The sequence below is a fragment of the Gallinula chloropus genome (genome assembly GCF_964237585.1).
Source record: "Gallinula chloropus genome assembly, chromosome: 1".
Classification (NCBI taxonomy): Eukaryota; Metazoa; Chordata; class Aves; order Gruiformes; family Rallidae; genus Gallinula; species Gallinula chloropus.
Window position 1 is genome coordinate 214489784 of NC_140085.1, and position 18446 is coordinate 214508229.

At 44.2% G+C, this 18446-nt stretch overlaps 1 protein-coding gene across 2 annotated transcripts in view; it reads right to left on the reverse strand.

Moving 5' to 3' along the window:
- Window positions 1–18446, reverse strand: part of DCLK1 (doublecortin like kinase 1) — a gene marked incomplete at both ends in the record, with an annotated part of 284395 nt that overhangs the window by 78768 nt on the left and 187181 nt on the right. For both annotated transcript variants that reach the window (XM_084278249.1, XM_084278250.1), the window contains one exon: window positions 3683–3799. In XM_084278249.1, the coding sequence (XP_084134375.1) occupies window positions 3683–3799 (117 nt within the window). The remainder of the gene's footprint in view (window positions 1–3682; window positions 3800–18446) is intronic.

The window sequence follows — 18446 nt, forward strand, 5'->3', positions numbered from 1 at the left end:
GGCTGCCCAGGGAGGGGGTTGAGTCACCTTCCCTGGATGTGTCCAGAAAAAGGGGAGATGAGGTACTTAGGGATCTGGTTTAGCTCAGGATGGGAATGGTTGGACTTGATGATCTTCAAAGGTCTCTTCCAACCTTGTGATTCTGTGATTCTGTCAAAGATATCATGTGGCACAGGGTGAAATGCTTTGCACAAGTCTGGCAGATGATGTCAGTTGCTTTTCCCTTATTCACCAATAGTGTAACCTTGTCATAGAAGGTGAACAAATTTTCAGGTTTGATTTGCCCTTAGTGAAGCCATTTTGGATGTCCCCAATCTTCTCATTTTCCATATGCCTGAACATAATTTCCAGGAGGATCTGCTCCATGATCTTGCCAGACACACAGGTGAGACTGACCAGTCTGCAGTTCCCCAGGTCAGTGAGTTCCTCAGCCTTCTCCATATCATGGATAACCTGGTCTCCTGTTTCCTTCCAGGAAGGAAGGGCCCACTTTTTCCCTAGTCTTCCCTTTTAGCACTAAGGTGCCTGTAGAAGCTTTTCTTGGTGCCCTTGATATCCCTGGCCAGATTTAATTCCATCAGGACTTTACCTCTCCTAACCTAATCCCTGCCTGCTTGGACAATTTCTCTGTATTCCTCTCAGGCTACCTGCCCTCACTTCTACCCTCTGTAGGCTTCCTTTTTGTGTCTGAGTTTGTCCAGGAGCTCCTTGTTCATCTGTGCAGGCCTATAGATGGTTTTTTCCTGACTTCCTCTTTGCTGTGATGCATCACTCCTGAGCTTGGAGGAGGTGATCCTTGAATACTAGCCAGCTGTCTTGGGCCCCTCTTCCCTCCAGGGATTTGTCCCATGGCACTCTACCAAGCAGATGTCTGAAGAGGCCAAGGTCTGCTCTCCTGAAGTCCAGGGTGGTGAGCTTGCTGTGTGCCCTCCTCACTGCCCTAAGGACCCTGAACTCCACCATTTCATGGTCACTGCAGCCCAGGCTGCCCTTGAGCTTCACATTCCCCACCAGCCCCTCCTTGTTATTAAAAACAAGATCCCACATGAGGTCTCTCCTTGCTGGCTCATCTATCACTTGGGGAAGGAAGTTATTATCAGTGCATTCAAGGAACCTCCTGAATTGCTTGTGCCCTGCTTAGTTGTCCCTCCAACAGATATGGGGGTGGTTAAAGTCCCCCACAAGGACCAGAGCTTGTGAACATGGCCTGCTCTTATCAATCTATAGAGGGCCTCATCTGCTCAGTCTTCCTGGATGGGTGGCCTGTGGCAGATCCCCACTATAATGTCCCCTGTCCCTGCCCTCCCTTTAATCCTGACCCGTAAGCTCCCAGTGGGCTCCTTACCCATCCCCAGATGGAACTCTGTGCACTCCAGCTGGTCACTGATATAGGGGGTGACACCCCATCCTTGTTTCCCCTGACTGCCTTCCTACAGAGCCTGTAAGCTTCCATTCCAACACTCCAGTCACAGGAGACATCCAACCATGCCTCTCTGATGCAAGTAAGATCACAGCATTGGCACATTTCCTTTTGTTTATTCCCCACTCTACATGTGTTTTCACAGAGGCATTTCAGTTGGCCCCAAATTGAGCTGACTGACCAGCTGGAGTTCCTTTGTGCTGCACTTCAGGTGTTCTCCTGTTGATCTGTGATCTGTCTCCAGGCTCTGGGAATCTATTGCTGGAACTGGTATCAATGTGGTAGGAGTGGGATGGGTTGAAGTTTCCTCCCATGGCAATTTAGTTTAAAGCCCTCTTTACCAGCTTAGCAAGCCTTTGACCAAAGATGCTCTTCCAGTTCTCTGACAGATGGACCCCATCAGCCCCCAGTAGACCAGTTTTCCCAAAGTGAGCCCTGTTATCTAAGCTGTGGAACTCCTGGCTGTGGCTCCAGCTCTGTAACATCTGTTGATTCGCCAGACTCAACGAACCCTTTCAAATCCTTTCCCTTTGACTGGGAGGAGTGATGAAAAAAGCAGGGAGGCATTTTGCCTCCCAACCCTGCTACCCACACACTGCCCTGCCTCTGCCTTTCATGGTGTCTCTCCAACTTTCCTCCTTCCCTGAGCAAAGATGATTCTTTTTCTCAGTTTAGTCTTCCTGTAAAAATATACAGTTCCAGCCAGTCTCTGCCTCCCTTCTCCAAAACCAGCTAGGACCACCTGGACCATTCTGACCACCACCTCCCTGTAAAGACCTCCCAGTGCTGGATGCAGGTCCCAGTATTGGAAGAAGACTTCCAGCACAAAGAACGAGGTGGCTTTCAGACAGCTCTGAAGTTTGTCTCTTGCTAAATCCATATTCACAAGCAACAGGGGGGTCTGCTCATCTGGCCCACACCAAGCAGTGTTTATATTTTCAGACACCAACGCTGGCAAATTGTCTAATGCACTTTTTTGTTTGTTTATTTATTGGTTATGTTTGGGAAAAAGCTGCAGGGGGGGAACTACTCACAGGCTGTTTAGTGGGAGCAGCTGCAAAGGCAGCCAAAGCACCGTCCCACAGACAGAACTTTTTGAAGGTTTTTCCCCCATGTCTTCTCCAGCCTGTACCATTGGCTTGTGAGGTTAACTCTGACTTATTTCTTCCTCAGCTCTTTCTACCTTCCATTCACAGCTGTAATTGCATTCTTTCTCTGCCCTGCCCCCCTTTCCTCACTATCCTCGTTTTCTTTAGCCTGTCCTTTCCTCACTGCTGCCTCTTCACCCCCTCAGGAACAAAGTAAACCACACAAAAAGACTGTGAAACCATCCTCTGGCAAACACAGACCCTACACTCAGTTACTTCAACTACTTCCTGCATTGTACTTATTCAGTTCCTAGTACAAAGAACACCTCTTTTAGGCAGTTGTCTGAATCATAGAATCATAGAATGGTCTGGGTTGGAAGGGACCCCAAGGATCATAGAGCTCCAACCCCCCTGCCACAGGCAGGGACACCAACCTCCAGGCCTGGAGCTACACAAGGCTGCCCAGGGCCCCATCTAACCTGGCCTTGAACACCCCCAGGGATGGGGAATCCACCCCCTCTCTGGGCAGCCCCTTCCAGCCCCTCACCACTCTCTCTGTAAAGAACTTCCCCCTAAGATCTAATCTAAACCTTCCCTCCTTTAGCTTTAGTCTATTCCCCCTTGTCCTGCCATTATCTGCTCTTTTAAAAAGTCGAATCCCCTCCTGCTTATCTCCCTTCAGGGACTGGAAGGCTGCAGTGAGGTCCCCCCAGAGCCTTCTCTTCTCCAGGCTGAACAAGCCCAGTTCCCTCAGCCTCTCTTTGTAGGGGAGCTGCTCCAGCCCTCTAATCATCCTTGTGGCTCCTCTGAACCCTCTCCAACAGTTCCACATCCTTCTTGTGTTGGGGGCCCCAGCTCTGGACACAGGACTCCAGCTGGGGCCTCCCGAGGGCAGAGCAGAGAGGGACAATCACAGTTCTTAGGTCTTGGCAGCAAAACCACACATGGAAAATAAAGTCAGGCAAACTGTGGCAGTGCCAGAGTATGATTTATAAAACGCTGGAGAATTACTTTCTAGTGGGAAGATGCTTCACCTCAGACATAACCAAGTAAACAAGTGAATTTTTACTATCGACTGTTTCCCACATACAACAGCTTTCCACCATATAGTTGTGTTTCAACTGCATTGAAAGATTGGTTGCTGTTGTTAAGGAAGATTTCTTGCTTGCTTTACCTGAGCTGGTTGAAGCAGGAGACTTGCTGCGTCGGGATGGGCCCGGGCTCTTGGTGGTGCTCCTACGTGAAGTCGAAGCTATTTTGGTATAGGAAGTGGATTTCACCACCCGACATTCTGAAAGACAAAGAAACTGCCTAAGTTAGCAATTAAGAAAAGCCAGCAAGATTCTGCAACAGAAAGAGCACTGAAAAGCACAAACACTTAGCCCACGCTTGTTTTCATTCATCTTGAGGAGTTTTTATGGGCAAATATAAAATCTGTGGAAATGGCTCCATTAAAATGTACCACATCCCAGACAAAGAACTGCTGCAGCAATCCAGAGCTTTAGATGCCATGGTTACTGCAGGTACTTAGGACAGCCGAGTTTAACAGAGCTGATGCTACACATCAGATTTATTTGCATTTGAAGATCTCAGCACGAGTAGAGCCGTGGGTTTGTTTGGTTTGGGGGTTTTATTTCAGTGATCCAAATGCCATGTAAGCATTTTTGTCAAGCTTATCAGTCTCCCCTAGAAGAACTGGAAGGCTGCTTTTACATATCCAAATGTTAAGACTGTGGAAGGTGACGCAAGGTGTCTGTCACCCATGAAAGGTTTGAAGAAAGTGAAGCAGGTTTGTTGCTCCTGCTTAATCCTCTGGTGAGCAACAGCCCACATTGTATAGCACATGCAATTCATCACAGGTTGAGGGAAATGGCACTACTTGCTCATAAGAGGCATCAGTAAAATCAATGAAGAGGCGAAATTACCCTCCCACTTGAGAACACTGCAAGATGTTGAGGTTAGAGTTTAGATACACCCACACAGCTCTGTAGGCTTTCTTGCATTACGCCTGCAAAATGGTTCTTGGCCTGAGGATGAAAGAACTTTGTGTGCAAAATGCTCATGTCTTGCACTCATAATGGGTACTAAATTAATCATCAGGCATATTATACAGTCAGGGAGGAAAAAAAAAAAACAACCCAACCCAAAAGGATTTCCACTTCTTAGCCAATACACAATTAGAAGTCTGCAGTGATGTTTACACTGTTTTCACCTGAGGATGTCAGTACACTGCACTTATTTAAAAAAATACACCAATAAACATTTAGTTCTGTATCAGACCTGTTCCCCATTTTCTTCCTGGGGTTAAGGTTCCTCAACACAGGCTAAGAGAAATAAACAAGATTTTTATTTTTCTCCCTAAGTCAGAAAATACCATGTACAAGCCTGCACATTATTTAGTCTTCCCAGATGATCAGTGGAGCCTGTAACATAGTTTAGACAGATTAGAGAACAAAGAAACAAAACTGCACATAATTAATTAACTTAAACATATCCACCAGAGAATGATGTCATGAAGTGTATTTCTCTTGGCTGCCCTGTTTGTCTTTCATCAAGCTGTTGAAGGAAGCAAGAACTGATGTGGTACTGGGGGAACATCCAGCACACCCCAGAGCAGAGGGGACAAGAGAAATACCTTGGTTTTTCCCAAAGAAGCTTTTCTTCCCAAATTCTCCCACCTTCCTAATGCCCAAGAGCAGCTAATCTCTTTCTGTTGACATTTTATGTGACTCATTGATGACTGTTCTCATCTTATCCTGAACGATGAGTTTACTCTGTTGTAAGAGGAAATCATCAACTGAAAACAGCAGGGATCAGATGAAAGGTCTCAGTTAGATTCCACTAGGGAAGTACAGCAGGAACCTTACACTGTACCATCATAAACTGCTGCTCCAGAAACCACCTATCCACGTTGAATGCAAACAGGTCCTTCACCTTTCTTGTAAATGAAGATTTTAAATGTTCAAACTCCTAACAGAAAAGTTGGATAACACAGAACTAAGATGTAATCCCACTGTGAGCCTCATTCACAGGAATCAGTTGAGAAGGAAACTGAATATTCTGACTGTCAATAAACAAAGACTAAAGTAGAATGACCCTGTCAAGCCAAAACAATTAAGCCTGTGGTCATTTGCTTAGCAGAAACACCTGAAAGTCCATGAAGAAAACAGCCAGCTACTTTCCATAACATACCTTACTATGTAAAAAGCTTTCCTCTGTTTCCAGCATGTGAAGAGAACAAGGATCTGCATCTCTCTCTTGCAAGTCATACTACACACTAAACCTTAATTCACAGCTTATTACAAATACTAATACTCATTGAGGTTCTTTGAATACCTTCTAAGCACCCAGAGTTGGAATGAGGTTAGATGTAAGGTTTTGCATTTGTAGTTGCCCTCACAGTAAGAGAAAGGACCAGACAGAAAGTGGTACAAAAAGAAAGAAGAGGCAATTAAATGCACTTCCAGGTTATCTTTCTATCCTTCTGGTGCAATGCTGTCTGGGACAACACTCCAGACAGTCCTTATATATAATTTTCACACAACATGTTCAGGAATTGGAATAAAATGGTTATTAAAGGGTTATTCTTCTTCATCTGGGACTTGTCTCACATGGGCAAGGAACGTATGGATGAACTTAACAGCAAAGGCCAACTGCCTTCCAACCTCAACTATTCAAAGCTCTATTCTCAGGGCTTTGTCCATTTGTTTCTGGAATATCCCCACGGATGCACGGCCTCCCTGGGCAAAGCTGTTCCAGCACCTGACTGCCTCCACAGTGAAAGTATCTTCTCTTTGTATCCAGTCTGAACCTCTTGTTTCAATTTATAGCTATGATCTCTCATCCTCCTATCATCCATCACTGTGAGGAGCCTGACTCCATCTTCTTGGTGGAGAAGAGATGCTGCCCTATTGGCACTGGGAGTTGCTGGTAGGTCATTTCTTTCCCAGGCTGAAAAAGCTCGGTTCTGTAAGCCTCTCTTCACAGAGCAAGTACTCCAGCCCCCTACCATCATGATAGTCCTCCTCTAACTCCTCATGATGTCTTCACTGAACTGGGGGACTTGAAACTGGACACAGTGTTCCAGCATGTGCTGAGTAGAGGTCTAACACTCTGTCTCTACTGGCTCCACTCTTGTTTATCCAGCCCTGAAGGCTGATAACATTGGAATCTCTCCTCTTTATTCTGTGCCACAGAAATTGTCTCTCTTTCCCTGCTTTACTATTTGTAGAAACACTTTTGAGCTCAGTTAGGAACATCTTTGGCACAACTTTCTTTTTCTTCTCAAAGATAATTTGCAGGTCATGAAGCATTCACGAAGGGTTGTGGTTCAAATGTGGTTCAAATGAACATTCTTTCTGCTCAAACGCCACTGGGAACCCTAAGGGAAATTTTTTCAAGTGCCATGTTTCCTACAGGTTTACAAGCTTATTCATAAATGACATGGGCTACAGGACAGCCAGCATATGGGCAAACCTTCAGCGCTGCACACATCAAGGTCAGGCAACTCATGCCATCAAAGGCTGTGGCAATACCAGCTATGGAGTCTAATAGGATTTCCAGTCACAGAGTGTAACCGTGCTGCTTGTTGCAAATAGGTCTCAGCTCCCATGAAGAGTTTATGTACGTGACTCTGTTGTCACCTTTAGCTTGGAAAATTAAATTTCACTGCAGGCAAAGAGCCCACTCAGTAAGCACACAGCCACTGCTTGTCTCCTCTAAGACATCTATCTGCCTCGTGCAGTAGGAAAACTATGTGTAGATAAAGAGGAAGGGCAAACTAAAGAAAAATGCTTGGGTTTTAAACCCATATTTTCTACACAGAATCTATAGTGGTAAAGATATACATATTTTCTCCTCATCAACAGTATTATGGGAACTACACATCAGGGCCTCAGTAAGTCGTAAAATAGCAAAGCATTTTTTTCTGCTGCTTTTCTTTGATGCCAGAACCACACCAGAAATAGATCTGAACTCCTGAGAGGAGAGAGCTATCCTGCCATTCTCATTCATGTGGGCATGCTCAGCCCAGAAGAAACGCCAGGTGTTTCTATAGTATGTTCAGTGAGGAAAGAGATGTACCACGAAGCCCCAGCCCTTCCTCTCACCATCGACTGACTAAGATTAAAGGAACAAAATAATGATAGCCATGGCAACACGAAGCAAAAGAAGGTCAACTTTAAAGTCTGCTCATAGGTTTTATTGCTTTCCAACTCAGAATACCAGAGAAGTAAGACTGTTTTCCCAGCCAAAACATCTTGCAATAAGATTTCTATTGTATAACTACAGACAGAACTACAGAGTTGAAGTACAGGCTACTGTCAGAGAGAGTAACAATGTACCACTACAGTCCCTTTAGAGCATGGATTATTACCACAGAGGTCTGAAGCTTTTAATGGACATTAAGAATAGCAACAGTGAGGGGAAAAGAGGAAATATCCCAAGGCTGTGATTTTACATCACTGAGACACCGTAAGGACGAGATGAGGAAGCCAAAGTTAGGTCAAAGGAGGTGATCCTCCCCCTCTACTGTGCCCTGGTCAGGCCCCATCTGGAGTATTGTGTCCAGTTCTGGGCTCCCTGGGATAAAAAGGACAGGGATCTCCTGGAGAGAGTCCAAAGAAGGGCCACGAAGATGATTAGGGGCCTGGAACATCTCCTCAAGGCTGAGTGAGCTGGCACTCTTCAGCCTTGAGAAGAGAAGACTAAGGGGGGACCTAATTAAAGTTTATAATTATCTGAAGCAGGGGATGCAGGGGGAATCAGCCAGCCCCTTTTCAGTGGTCTGTGGGGACAGGACAAGGGGCAATGGCTGCAAGTTGGAGCACAGGAAGTTCCACACCAACATGGGGAAGAACTTTTCCCCAGTGAGGGTGCCAGAGCCCTGGGACAGGCTGCCCAGGGAGGTGGTGGAGTCTCCATCTCTGGAGAGATTCCAGCCCCGTCTGGACACCTGTCTGTGCAATATGAGCTGGGGAGCTGCTTTGGCAGGGGGGTTGGACCCCATGATCTCTCCAGCTCCCTTCCAACCCCTACGATTCTAAGATTCTATGATTCTATGAAAGTTCCTGAGATTACATGGCAGTACCAATGAGCAGTAGGAACTGGTTACAACTAGGGGAAACTCCAATTTATTGTGAGCTCGGTTCTTCCTGTTGTCAAATGTATAAAATGTAAGCATGAGGTAACTAAGGGATGCCAACACGCAGAATCCTAACGCCTCCAGTCTGCAGCTCTGTGGTGTTCCAGTTCCAAAATGTTCCATTAGCTTCTGTGTTCATTAGATTTTACAATGGTGAGAAAGCAGCAGAGAAGAACTAATCTGCAATAAATGTGTCATAAAATGAACAAATTTAACGTGTTTCTAGAGAAGACTGTGAAAAGTTATCTAAATTACCAGAAGATCAAAAAGGCTGACTTGTCAGCTACTCAGAAGTTGACTGTATGGCCTTCATGAGTTCTTTTTGGGCTCTCTCTGCTCTTTTGCCTTTTTTTTCTTCTTTATTTTTTAGGTCTGTGTGTAGGGGATAGATTTTTTGGGGGTTTTTCTGTATCCCTGCCAATCTGTTTCTCAAAGATGAGAACACTTAACTTGGTTTCAGCAACAGCTGTATCCTGCAGATAAGCAAGGAGGGAGGATCAAGGATGTCTGTGGTGGTTGGTAAGCCACTTTACTGTAAGCCTTAGGCTGGTACTTTTTACCATGGCTTAAAAACATTAGCTTCACTAGCAATGCCCAGGGGCCAATCACTAGATCATTACCCTAAATGCAGTACTGATTTTAGGTTTTAATGTTAGAGACTGATTTGTTCCATGTTGCTAATTCTTAATGCAGCTAATAAGATTTTTCTTTTCAGTTGCATTCATGCCTTCAATTAAAACCAGTAATCTTCTGCCTGCAGAACTAAGTTCCACTCTCTGCAGCAAAAGGGAGATGGCACCATCCTGCCTAGTGGCATTGAGGTACACTGCAATTCAGCCAGCCCTACTGAGGAATCAGTGGCAGCTCCGACTTGTAACATGCTTAAAAGGGTAACTACCATACAGATTTCAGAAATGAAAGGGAAATAGGGTGTTTCATGGAGGTTTAAGCATTTTCAAATATTCTGTTGCTGTGGTCATGCCTATGTCAGTTTTGCTCTGCATGTCTTCCCATTCAAGGTGCTGCAGATAGACAGTGATACATGCACAAAAAAATACAAGATCCTAAAGTTTCATCCCGTGCACTAAACTATCTGTTACTGTAAATGCATGTGGTTTTGAGACATCTTCTGATTTGATTTCTTACCAGTAACCAGTCCTCCACCTATGATAAAAAATTGGCACTGGTGAGGCCACACCTCGAGTGCTGGGTCCAGTTCTGGGCCCCTCACCATCAGAAGGACATTGAGGTCCTGGAGCGAGTGCAGAGAAGGGCAACCAGGCTGGGGAAGGGGCTGGAGGACAAATCCTCTGAGGAGCAGCTGAGGGAGCTGGGGGTGTTGAGCCTGGAGAAGAGGAGGCTGAGGGGAGACCTTCTCCCCACCTACAGCTACCTGAAGGGAGGCTGTAGAGAGGTGGACGATGGTCTCTTCAGCCAGGGGACAGGAGATGGGACAAGGGGCAATGGCATGAAGCTGTGCCAGGGCAGGGACAGATTGGACATTAGAAACAAATGTTTTCCTGACAGAGTTGTCAGGGCTGGAACAGGCTGCCCAGGGAGGGGGTTGAGTCACCATCCCTGGATGTGTTCAGAAAAAGGGTAGATGAGGTACTTAGGGATCTGGTTTAGCTCAGGATGGGAACGGTTGGACTTGATGATCTTCAAAGGTCCCTTCCAACCTTGTGATTCTGTGATTCTGTGATAAGGAACACTGCCTATTTCTACTTTCTACTGTGTGCTGAATATTTGTGGTAGCAAATACCTAATTCTATGGTTTTTTCCCCTCTGCCAAGAAACATGCTTTAACTGGGGTATAAAATATAGAAAAAGCTAGATTTTCTTTCATAGGAAAAATCATTCTCCAATTCTGAAACCAGGATAAGTACTCATTTACAAGGCAAAAGCTGCATACAATAAAATACAATTAAAGCCATTTACACTGTAAATCAATTAAAGGACAATCTTGCAACCCAAATACCTTCAAGCAACTTAAGAATGCTTTCAGATATATGTATTGCTCAAAAAAAATGCCTTGTAAGTTAGATATAAGGAAAGTATAAATGAATTCATGTATTATTGATATCTCATTCTGCTCTAATGTGTAATTTCAAAGTCCTTATTTGTTTCTAAATTCAGTAAAATCACCTACAAAGCTTTTCTAAAAAGGTAGATAGATTTCATGACTAATCAGAATGTTGCTTCAAATATTTCCTACTTAATCTTCAAACATGTTCCTGTCTACATAACTCAAAGCCGCTGCTGGCAGGATCAAACTCATCACTAAAAATATGATGTATATGTATGAACTGTTCACCCCATGGTCCTTCTACAGTCAATGGAACGGGATCATTTCCTATCTTAGGAACCTGTAAATTAGGAAAGGTTATGCTTAATCATGAATGACCAGATATAAATTACAGATTTTTGAGTACTGGTGAACATACCCTAATCAGAAGGAATATCATCACAGAATCACAAGGTTGGAAAAGACCTTTGGAGATCATCAAGTCCAACCATTCCCATCCTGAGCTAAACCAGATCCCTAAGTACCTCATCTACCCTTTTTCTGAACACACCCAGGGAAGGTGACTCAACCCCCTCCCTGGGCAGCCTGTTCCAGGCCCTGACAACTCTGTCAGGAAAACATTTGTTTCTAATGTCCAATCTGTCCCTGCCCTGGCACAGCTTCATGCCATTTCCCCTTGTCCCATCTCCTGTCCCCTGGCTGAAGAGACCATCGCCCACCTCTCTACAACCCCCCTTCAGGTAGTTGTAGGCGGCGATAAGGTCGTTGAGAGGAATGGGCTCTTTCACTCAATAGAAACAGTAACATGAGTTTTGCTGTATTTCATGATCTTATTGTATACAAATACCTTTAATTTTCTTGCCTTCTCCAAGTGCTAACCTTTTTGTCAGAACCACCTCACACAAACTTCCCTGTTAACATTATGCCTATACAAACACCAAGAAAGATGTTTAATAGAAAAGGAATCCGCTATCATGAAAAATTCCACCCAACAGCAGTGATAATAAGGAGTTAAAAGACATTTTTCATCACCACAACAGTTTCCCTGACAAGGTACAATACAATAGCTAATTATTTTTCAACTCTGCATTTGTAGGCAACCAAAATTAGAACACTTCTTCAAAACTGCTTGCCTAAATGAATCTGAAATATTTCCCACTGAATCTGTGTGAATAAATGTGTATGGGTAAAATACTAATTTCTGAAAGTGAAATTCATTTACCAGAAATTGTTTTTATGAAACCTGAAGACCAGGTTAAAGGAGAAATTTTGCAATTAGCTGAAACAGATTGCTGGCACACATGTAATCTTTAACATGCGGATGACACCAAGCTGAGTGGTGTGGTCGACACCCCAGAAGGAAAGGAAGCCATCCAGAGGGATCTTGACAGGCTGGAAAGATGGGCCTGGGGGAACCTAATGAGGTTCAACACTGCCAAGTGTCAGGTGTTGCACTTGGGACAGAAGAATCCCAGACACAGATACAGACTGGGAGAAGAGTTCCTGGGGAGGAGCCCTGCTGAGAAGAACTTGGGGATTGTGGTGGATGAGAAGCTTCACATGAGCCAGCAGTGGCTCTTGCAGCTTGTAGGGCTAATGGGATCCTGGGCTCCATCAGCAGAGGGGTGGCAGCAGGGACAGGGAGGGGATTGTCCCTCTCTACTCTGCCCTCGGGAGGCCCCATCTGGAGTCCTGTGTCCAGAGCTGGGGCCCCCAATACAAGAAGGATGTGGAACTGTTGGAGAGGGTTCAGAGGAGCCACAAGGATGATTAGAGGGCTGGAGCACCTGCCCTACAAAGAGAGGCTGAGGGAGCTGGGCTTGTTCAGCCTGGAGAAGAGAAGGCTGCAGGGGGACCTCATTGCAGCCTTCCAGTCCCTGAAGGGAGCTTATAGGCAGGAGGGGATTCGACTTTTTAAAAGAGCAGATAATGGCAGGACAAGGGGGAATGGACTAAAGCTAAAGGAGGGAAGGTTTAGATTAGATCTTAGGGGGAAGTTTTTTACAGAGAGAGTGGTGAGGGGCTGGAAGGGGCTGCCCAGAGAGGGGGTGGATGCCCCGTCCCTGGAGGTGTTCAAGGCCAGGTTGGATGGGGCCCTGGGCAGCCTTGTGTAGCTCCAGGCCTGGAGGTTGGTGTCCCTGCCTGTGGCAGGGGGTTGGAGCTCTGTGATCCTTGGGGTCCCTTCCAACCCAGACCATTCTATGATTCTATGATTCTATGTGTGTCTTGTGTGCCTTGTCACATACTCTGCTTCCAGAGATTTTAATTATCACTGTTTGCTCAATATACTTTGCCCAAGCTGTTCTGATGCTGGTAGGAATGTTCATTTGCTCGCCCCATATTCAGACCCCTCCCCTTCCCTCTGCAAGCTTACCACACGAGCTGTGCTGCCTAAAAGATCAGAAAGTTCCTTTAAACTGGAAATGCTCCAGGCATTAAGACACAACTGACTACAACTGCAATCATCTACTGCATTATTTTTATTTGTGGTCTCAGCATTATTCTTCATGAAAGAAAGAAATGTGCCCTGCCTTTGCTTATAGATTGCTTTTTCTTTCCATCAGAAAAGCTTGTTTACTGGGCATATATATACTAACAGCAGATGTCCCTCAAGCACCCCCAGTGAAGTGAAGAGAAAAATTCATCAGTGCATTGCCTTACTTTGTCTGGCATTTCTCTTGGCATTGCTTTGTTCATGCAATTGGAGGTGAAATGAGAGGATGTACAGACTCATTAGTTCTTAACTCTTCAGTTCACCCAGATCAATGGCTTGCTTTCCTGTTCAGCACAAAGAGGTAATATTTGTCATATTACCTATTAAAAATCATCTTGCTCTGTACTTTGAGAATGAACAGACCTCCTATCCAATCCATATGGTAAGTATTAACATCATCCTAAACATCCAGGACACAGGAATTCCATCATTATTTTCTTTTTGTTGTTTGTTTTATTGCAGCCAAAGAGAGGTGATAACTTTGCAGTCCAACACATTCCAAGGGGTTGGTACTACCACTTGCTGTCTGAAGAGTATCACTCACTTTCAACTATCTTCTCTTTCAAATGACCCTTTTTGGTTTTGAGTTTACAAGCTCAAGTCCTTTCCACAGTTAGAAAAACTAAAAGTTCTCATTTGCAGACCATTGGCAAAGCATCAGCTAAAGGTATTAATGAAAAACATCCACTCCAAACAGTTCACTCCTAACACATTTTAACCAGGTCTCCTGACATTAACGATTTTTCCATGTAACTCATTTGTGGTGAGGGGGGAAAATATGTATTTAAACTGAATGTTCCATTTATTTCTGCTTTGATGCTTTTTCTTAAATCTGAATATTTATAATGCACTTATCAGCCTAACAACTTTATTGTGCAGTATAAACATTTTTAAAGTCTTTTTTTTTTTCTTTAAAGAAACAAAATACACTATGCTGGGGTAAAGATTACAGTCACAACAGTTAAGTACAAAACAAATTCCCATGGCACTTAGACAGCTAATTAGATTAGCAAGGAGTCCTGCAGAAAAAAAAAAGATACACAAACTATCCATTAAAAACAGATGAATATGTGATGCCAGCTGTTTAAGTTTCAATTTTCATTACAGAGACTAACTGCAGTCAGGCAGGTAACGTAACTTTAGCCACAGCAGGACAAGATGCAGAAAGAAAAGAGTGAGGTAGACAGAGTCCTCAGATAACATTTTTCAAATTAGCAAGATTCAAAGAATACTTAGTGACACACCTGAGTCGATCTCTGTGCCACCAGACACTATGTTTTGAGAATTGAAAGAACAAGTCAAGTTCAAAGAGACTAGAAAAAGCCAAGCCAAGTGCCAATCTTTAAAACTGGGACCAATCAGAACACTGGGGGTTGCAGAACTGTCCACCTATGGAAAAAGTTCTCCAAGGGGAGGCTATAAAGAAGACAGTCAGGCTCCTTTCCTTTTGGTTGTGGCAATGGGAACAAACTGAAACACAGGATGTTCCCTCTGAACATCAGGAAGTATCTTTTCACTCTGAGGGTGACTGGGCACTGTCACAGCTTGCCCAAGGAGGTGGTAGAGTGTCCAGCCTTGGGGATGTTCAAAAGCTCTCTAGACAGAATCCTGGGCACCTGCTCCTGGTGACCCTGCTTGAGCAGGAGGTTTGGACTGGGTGACCTCTGGAAGTCCTTTCCAGCCCCAACCATGCTATGATTCTGAGACAACACAAAACCATAAAGGAAAGAAACCATTTGAAGCTTATAAGATATTAAAATTATCTATAACAGTCTGAATAGTTTAGTGAAGAACAGACTGTGTCAAAGAAGCCTTCCTATAACAGGAGAACAGGCAGGGACAGGAGGTAAAATTTTCTAATGAGGATTTTGAAAGCCAAGCCACAGCTTATGAAAATACAGAAGCTGCTTTCAAGGTGCATGTTGGAAAACCAAAATAGAGCAGTTACCAATGGTTTGCTGTCAAACATGGAGACGGTGAGCAGAGGAGCTCTTCAGGGTTCTGTTTCTGAGCCTGGTACTAGTCAATATTTTTATTTATCAGCTGAGTATGCATTTAAAACCTGGAGGTGACACTAGCACAGATAAAGCTGTAAGAATTGTAGAACATAAATGGTAGTTGGAATAATCTTGATGACTGGAGGAACTGTCAGAAAAAACAGACAGAACTCAGCAAATGCAAAGTCTTACAGTGAGGAAAGAATAAGAAACAGCAAAAGGTAGACTCCAACTCTCTCTAAGAATCAACTGCATAAATGCTGAAGAGCAGTCCTGCAGAGAGGGGCTTTGATTTTGCAGCAGGTCTGCATCTGAAGCAAACCACTGCAGCAAAAGGAATGATCATTCTGCATCGAGGAGCACTCGGTGGAGGACACCCAAATGACTCTGTTCTCCTCATGGCTACTGCAGTGTTAGCTAACACAAGTCCACTTTCATGTTTCCCATTTAGATACAAGGCTTTCATCTTCAGGGGGCTGAGCAACTAACAAGCAAGATCACAACTCTGGGAAACGTGACCAAGGAAAAATAACGAATAGTTGAGAAAAGAAGTGACAAAAATAGCAGCCTTCAATAGTGCCAAAAAGAAGGAAAAAAAAACCCAATTCCTATTTTTAGTTGTATCACAAATATGACAAAGAAGAGTGATCTTAAGTTTCTAAAGGTAGTTTAATTCAGACACAAGGAAACATGCTTTTAACTGCAAGGTAAAGGAAGTATTGGAACAGCTCATGGAGGATTTACTGCACTTCCCTAACTACATGCAGACAGGTTAGCCAGAAACCTGTAAAGTCAATGTAGGCATAGCAGGTCCTCCCTTGGGACCTCTCAGATCCCTTCTATGATGCTTTGAATTAAGTCTTCTTAGTACGACTCATAGAAGGTACTCAAAGAGTTTGTTTAACTGTCAGCAGTTCTGTCTGTGTTAAGCTGAAAGATAAGTAAGAGAGGCACTCTAATGTAAAACTCAAAGTTGGAGAACATTTTAGCAAAGGAGAAGTGCTCACTAAATGAGTGAATTGCAATTGTTATCATTAAGATATAAATCTTTTATTTGTCTTCAAAAGCCAGACTGATTAGCTTTAAGAACCTCTCTCAGCAGGGCATTAGTGGAATTGATACCTCTCAAACTGCTCAGACGTTCCCCTTCACAGACAATTCAGAATCCTGCTGGCTAATAATCTCTCATACCATTAAGATGTATGTACATTCCTTCCAAAACAACTAAGTGATGGAACTTAATACTATGAGAAGACACTTACCAACTTCATGGATTGCATCCTTTTTTACTCTGATTGAACATATTTGAACTGAGTTTGTGATGCCAAAGTAGCTTGAGGAGGCATGGCTCTATCTACATGTTCCACAACTCAATCTGCTCTCCAAACATTGTCTTTCCCTCTTAAACCCATATATAGGCATGTCCAGATGAAAATAAACAAAAAACTGAAAAACAACAAACCCACAAAACAACAACCACAACCAGAAACTCACACATGGAATCATAGAATCATAGAATCATAGAATTATAGGGGTTGGAAGGGACCTGGAGAGATCATCGGGTCCAACCCCCCTGCCAAAGCAGCTCCCCAGCTCATATTGCACAGACAGGCGTCCAGACGGGGCTGGAATCTCTCCAGAGATGGAGACTCCACCACCTCCCTGGGCAGCCTGTCCCAGGGCTCTGGCACCCTCACTGGGGAAAAGTTCTTCCCCATGTTGGTGTGGAACTCCCTGTGCTCCAACTTGCAGCCATTGCCCCTTGTCCTGTCTCCACAGAGCACTGAAAAGGGGCTGCCCATTCCCCCTGCATCCCCTGCTTCAGATAATTATAAACTTGAATTAGGTCCCCCCTTAGTCTTCTCAAGGCTGAAGAGTCCCAGCTTACTCAGCCCTTCCTCATAGGGGAGATGTTCCAGGCCCTTCATCATCTTCGTGGCCCTTCTTTGGACTCTCTCCAGGAGATCCCTGTCCTTTTTAAACCAAGGAGCCCAGAACTGGACACAACACTCCAGGTGGGGCCTGACCAGGGCAGAGTAGAGGGGGAGGATCCCCTCCTGTGACCTGCTGGCCACACTCCTCCTGATGCTCCCCAGGATCCCATTGTCTCTCTCAGCCCCCAGGGCACACTGCTGGCTCATGGCCAACCTGTCATCAACCAGGACCCCCAGGTCCTTCTCCACAGAGCTCTTCTCCAGCAGCTCATCCCCAGCCTGTCCTGATACAAACGGTTTTTCCTTCCCAGGTGCCAGACTCTCCACTTGCTTTTGTTGAACTTCATCTGGTTTCTCCCTGCCCAGGTCTCCAGCCTGTCCAGGCAGCCCCGTTCAAAAATAAGCTGTCACTGAAAAAAACAATCCAAAAAACCCCCCTAAAAGACAACCAACCACACACATGATAGCCCACACCACCCTCTGAAGCAGTCTGGATTGGAAACATCTGAAGCAAGGATCACAGCTCAATTTGCAGCTGGTGGTTAAATGATAATCCAGAAGCAGTGGGTAGGCAAAGGGGGACAGGATGAGTGCCAATGATTCATCGATAAGACTATCTTTATATATAGTTGGTGAGGGTATTGTTGGCTTTACATTCTGCCATATAAAATTACAGGTATCATTTATGACAGTATCTAACCTCTCAGCAGACTGTTGCTTTTTGAGTCTTTTTTGTAGGGTTTTTTCCTACCTACTGAGTTGCACAAACTTATCTCACTTTGTACAAATTCAGTTTGAACTCATCTTCCTTCCATTAAATGAAAGCCATTACTATGATTGACAAAGTGTGCTAAGCCTAACAATGCAGCAGAGAAGAATGTTTAGTAGGGATGTGTAATTTTTAAAATTCTTTGACAGATGTAATTTTTTTGTTCTGGAAGGTGGTGTCCAAGAAACATCTCCAGCCCTGTACCTCCTCCATTAATTTTAAAGAAATTCAAATGTGGAACCATATCCATTGCTAATTTTTAAAATAAAAATGAAATTCTAATAAGTGTTTGAAGAGGGCTGTCATATGGGTTGACAAAACACTGGGCTGCTTTTGAGTTGAAGTCGTGTAGCAACTATGAAAGATGGAAAAATAATTAATTTAACAAGCTCTGCCATATTATTCTTTGTGAGTCACTCAGAATTTTCTCAGATATGCTCTTTATTTAAAATCTTACTTCTCTAAAACATGCATTTAGAAGTTTGAGATTGTTCAATATTTAAGAGTATTCCTAGTTTTGGAAGGGATGCAGCACTCAGAAGCTGTTTCTGAACAGATAAGGAAACGCTACCAGTG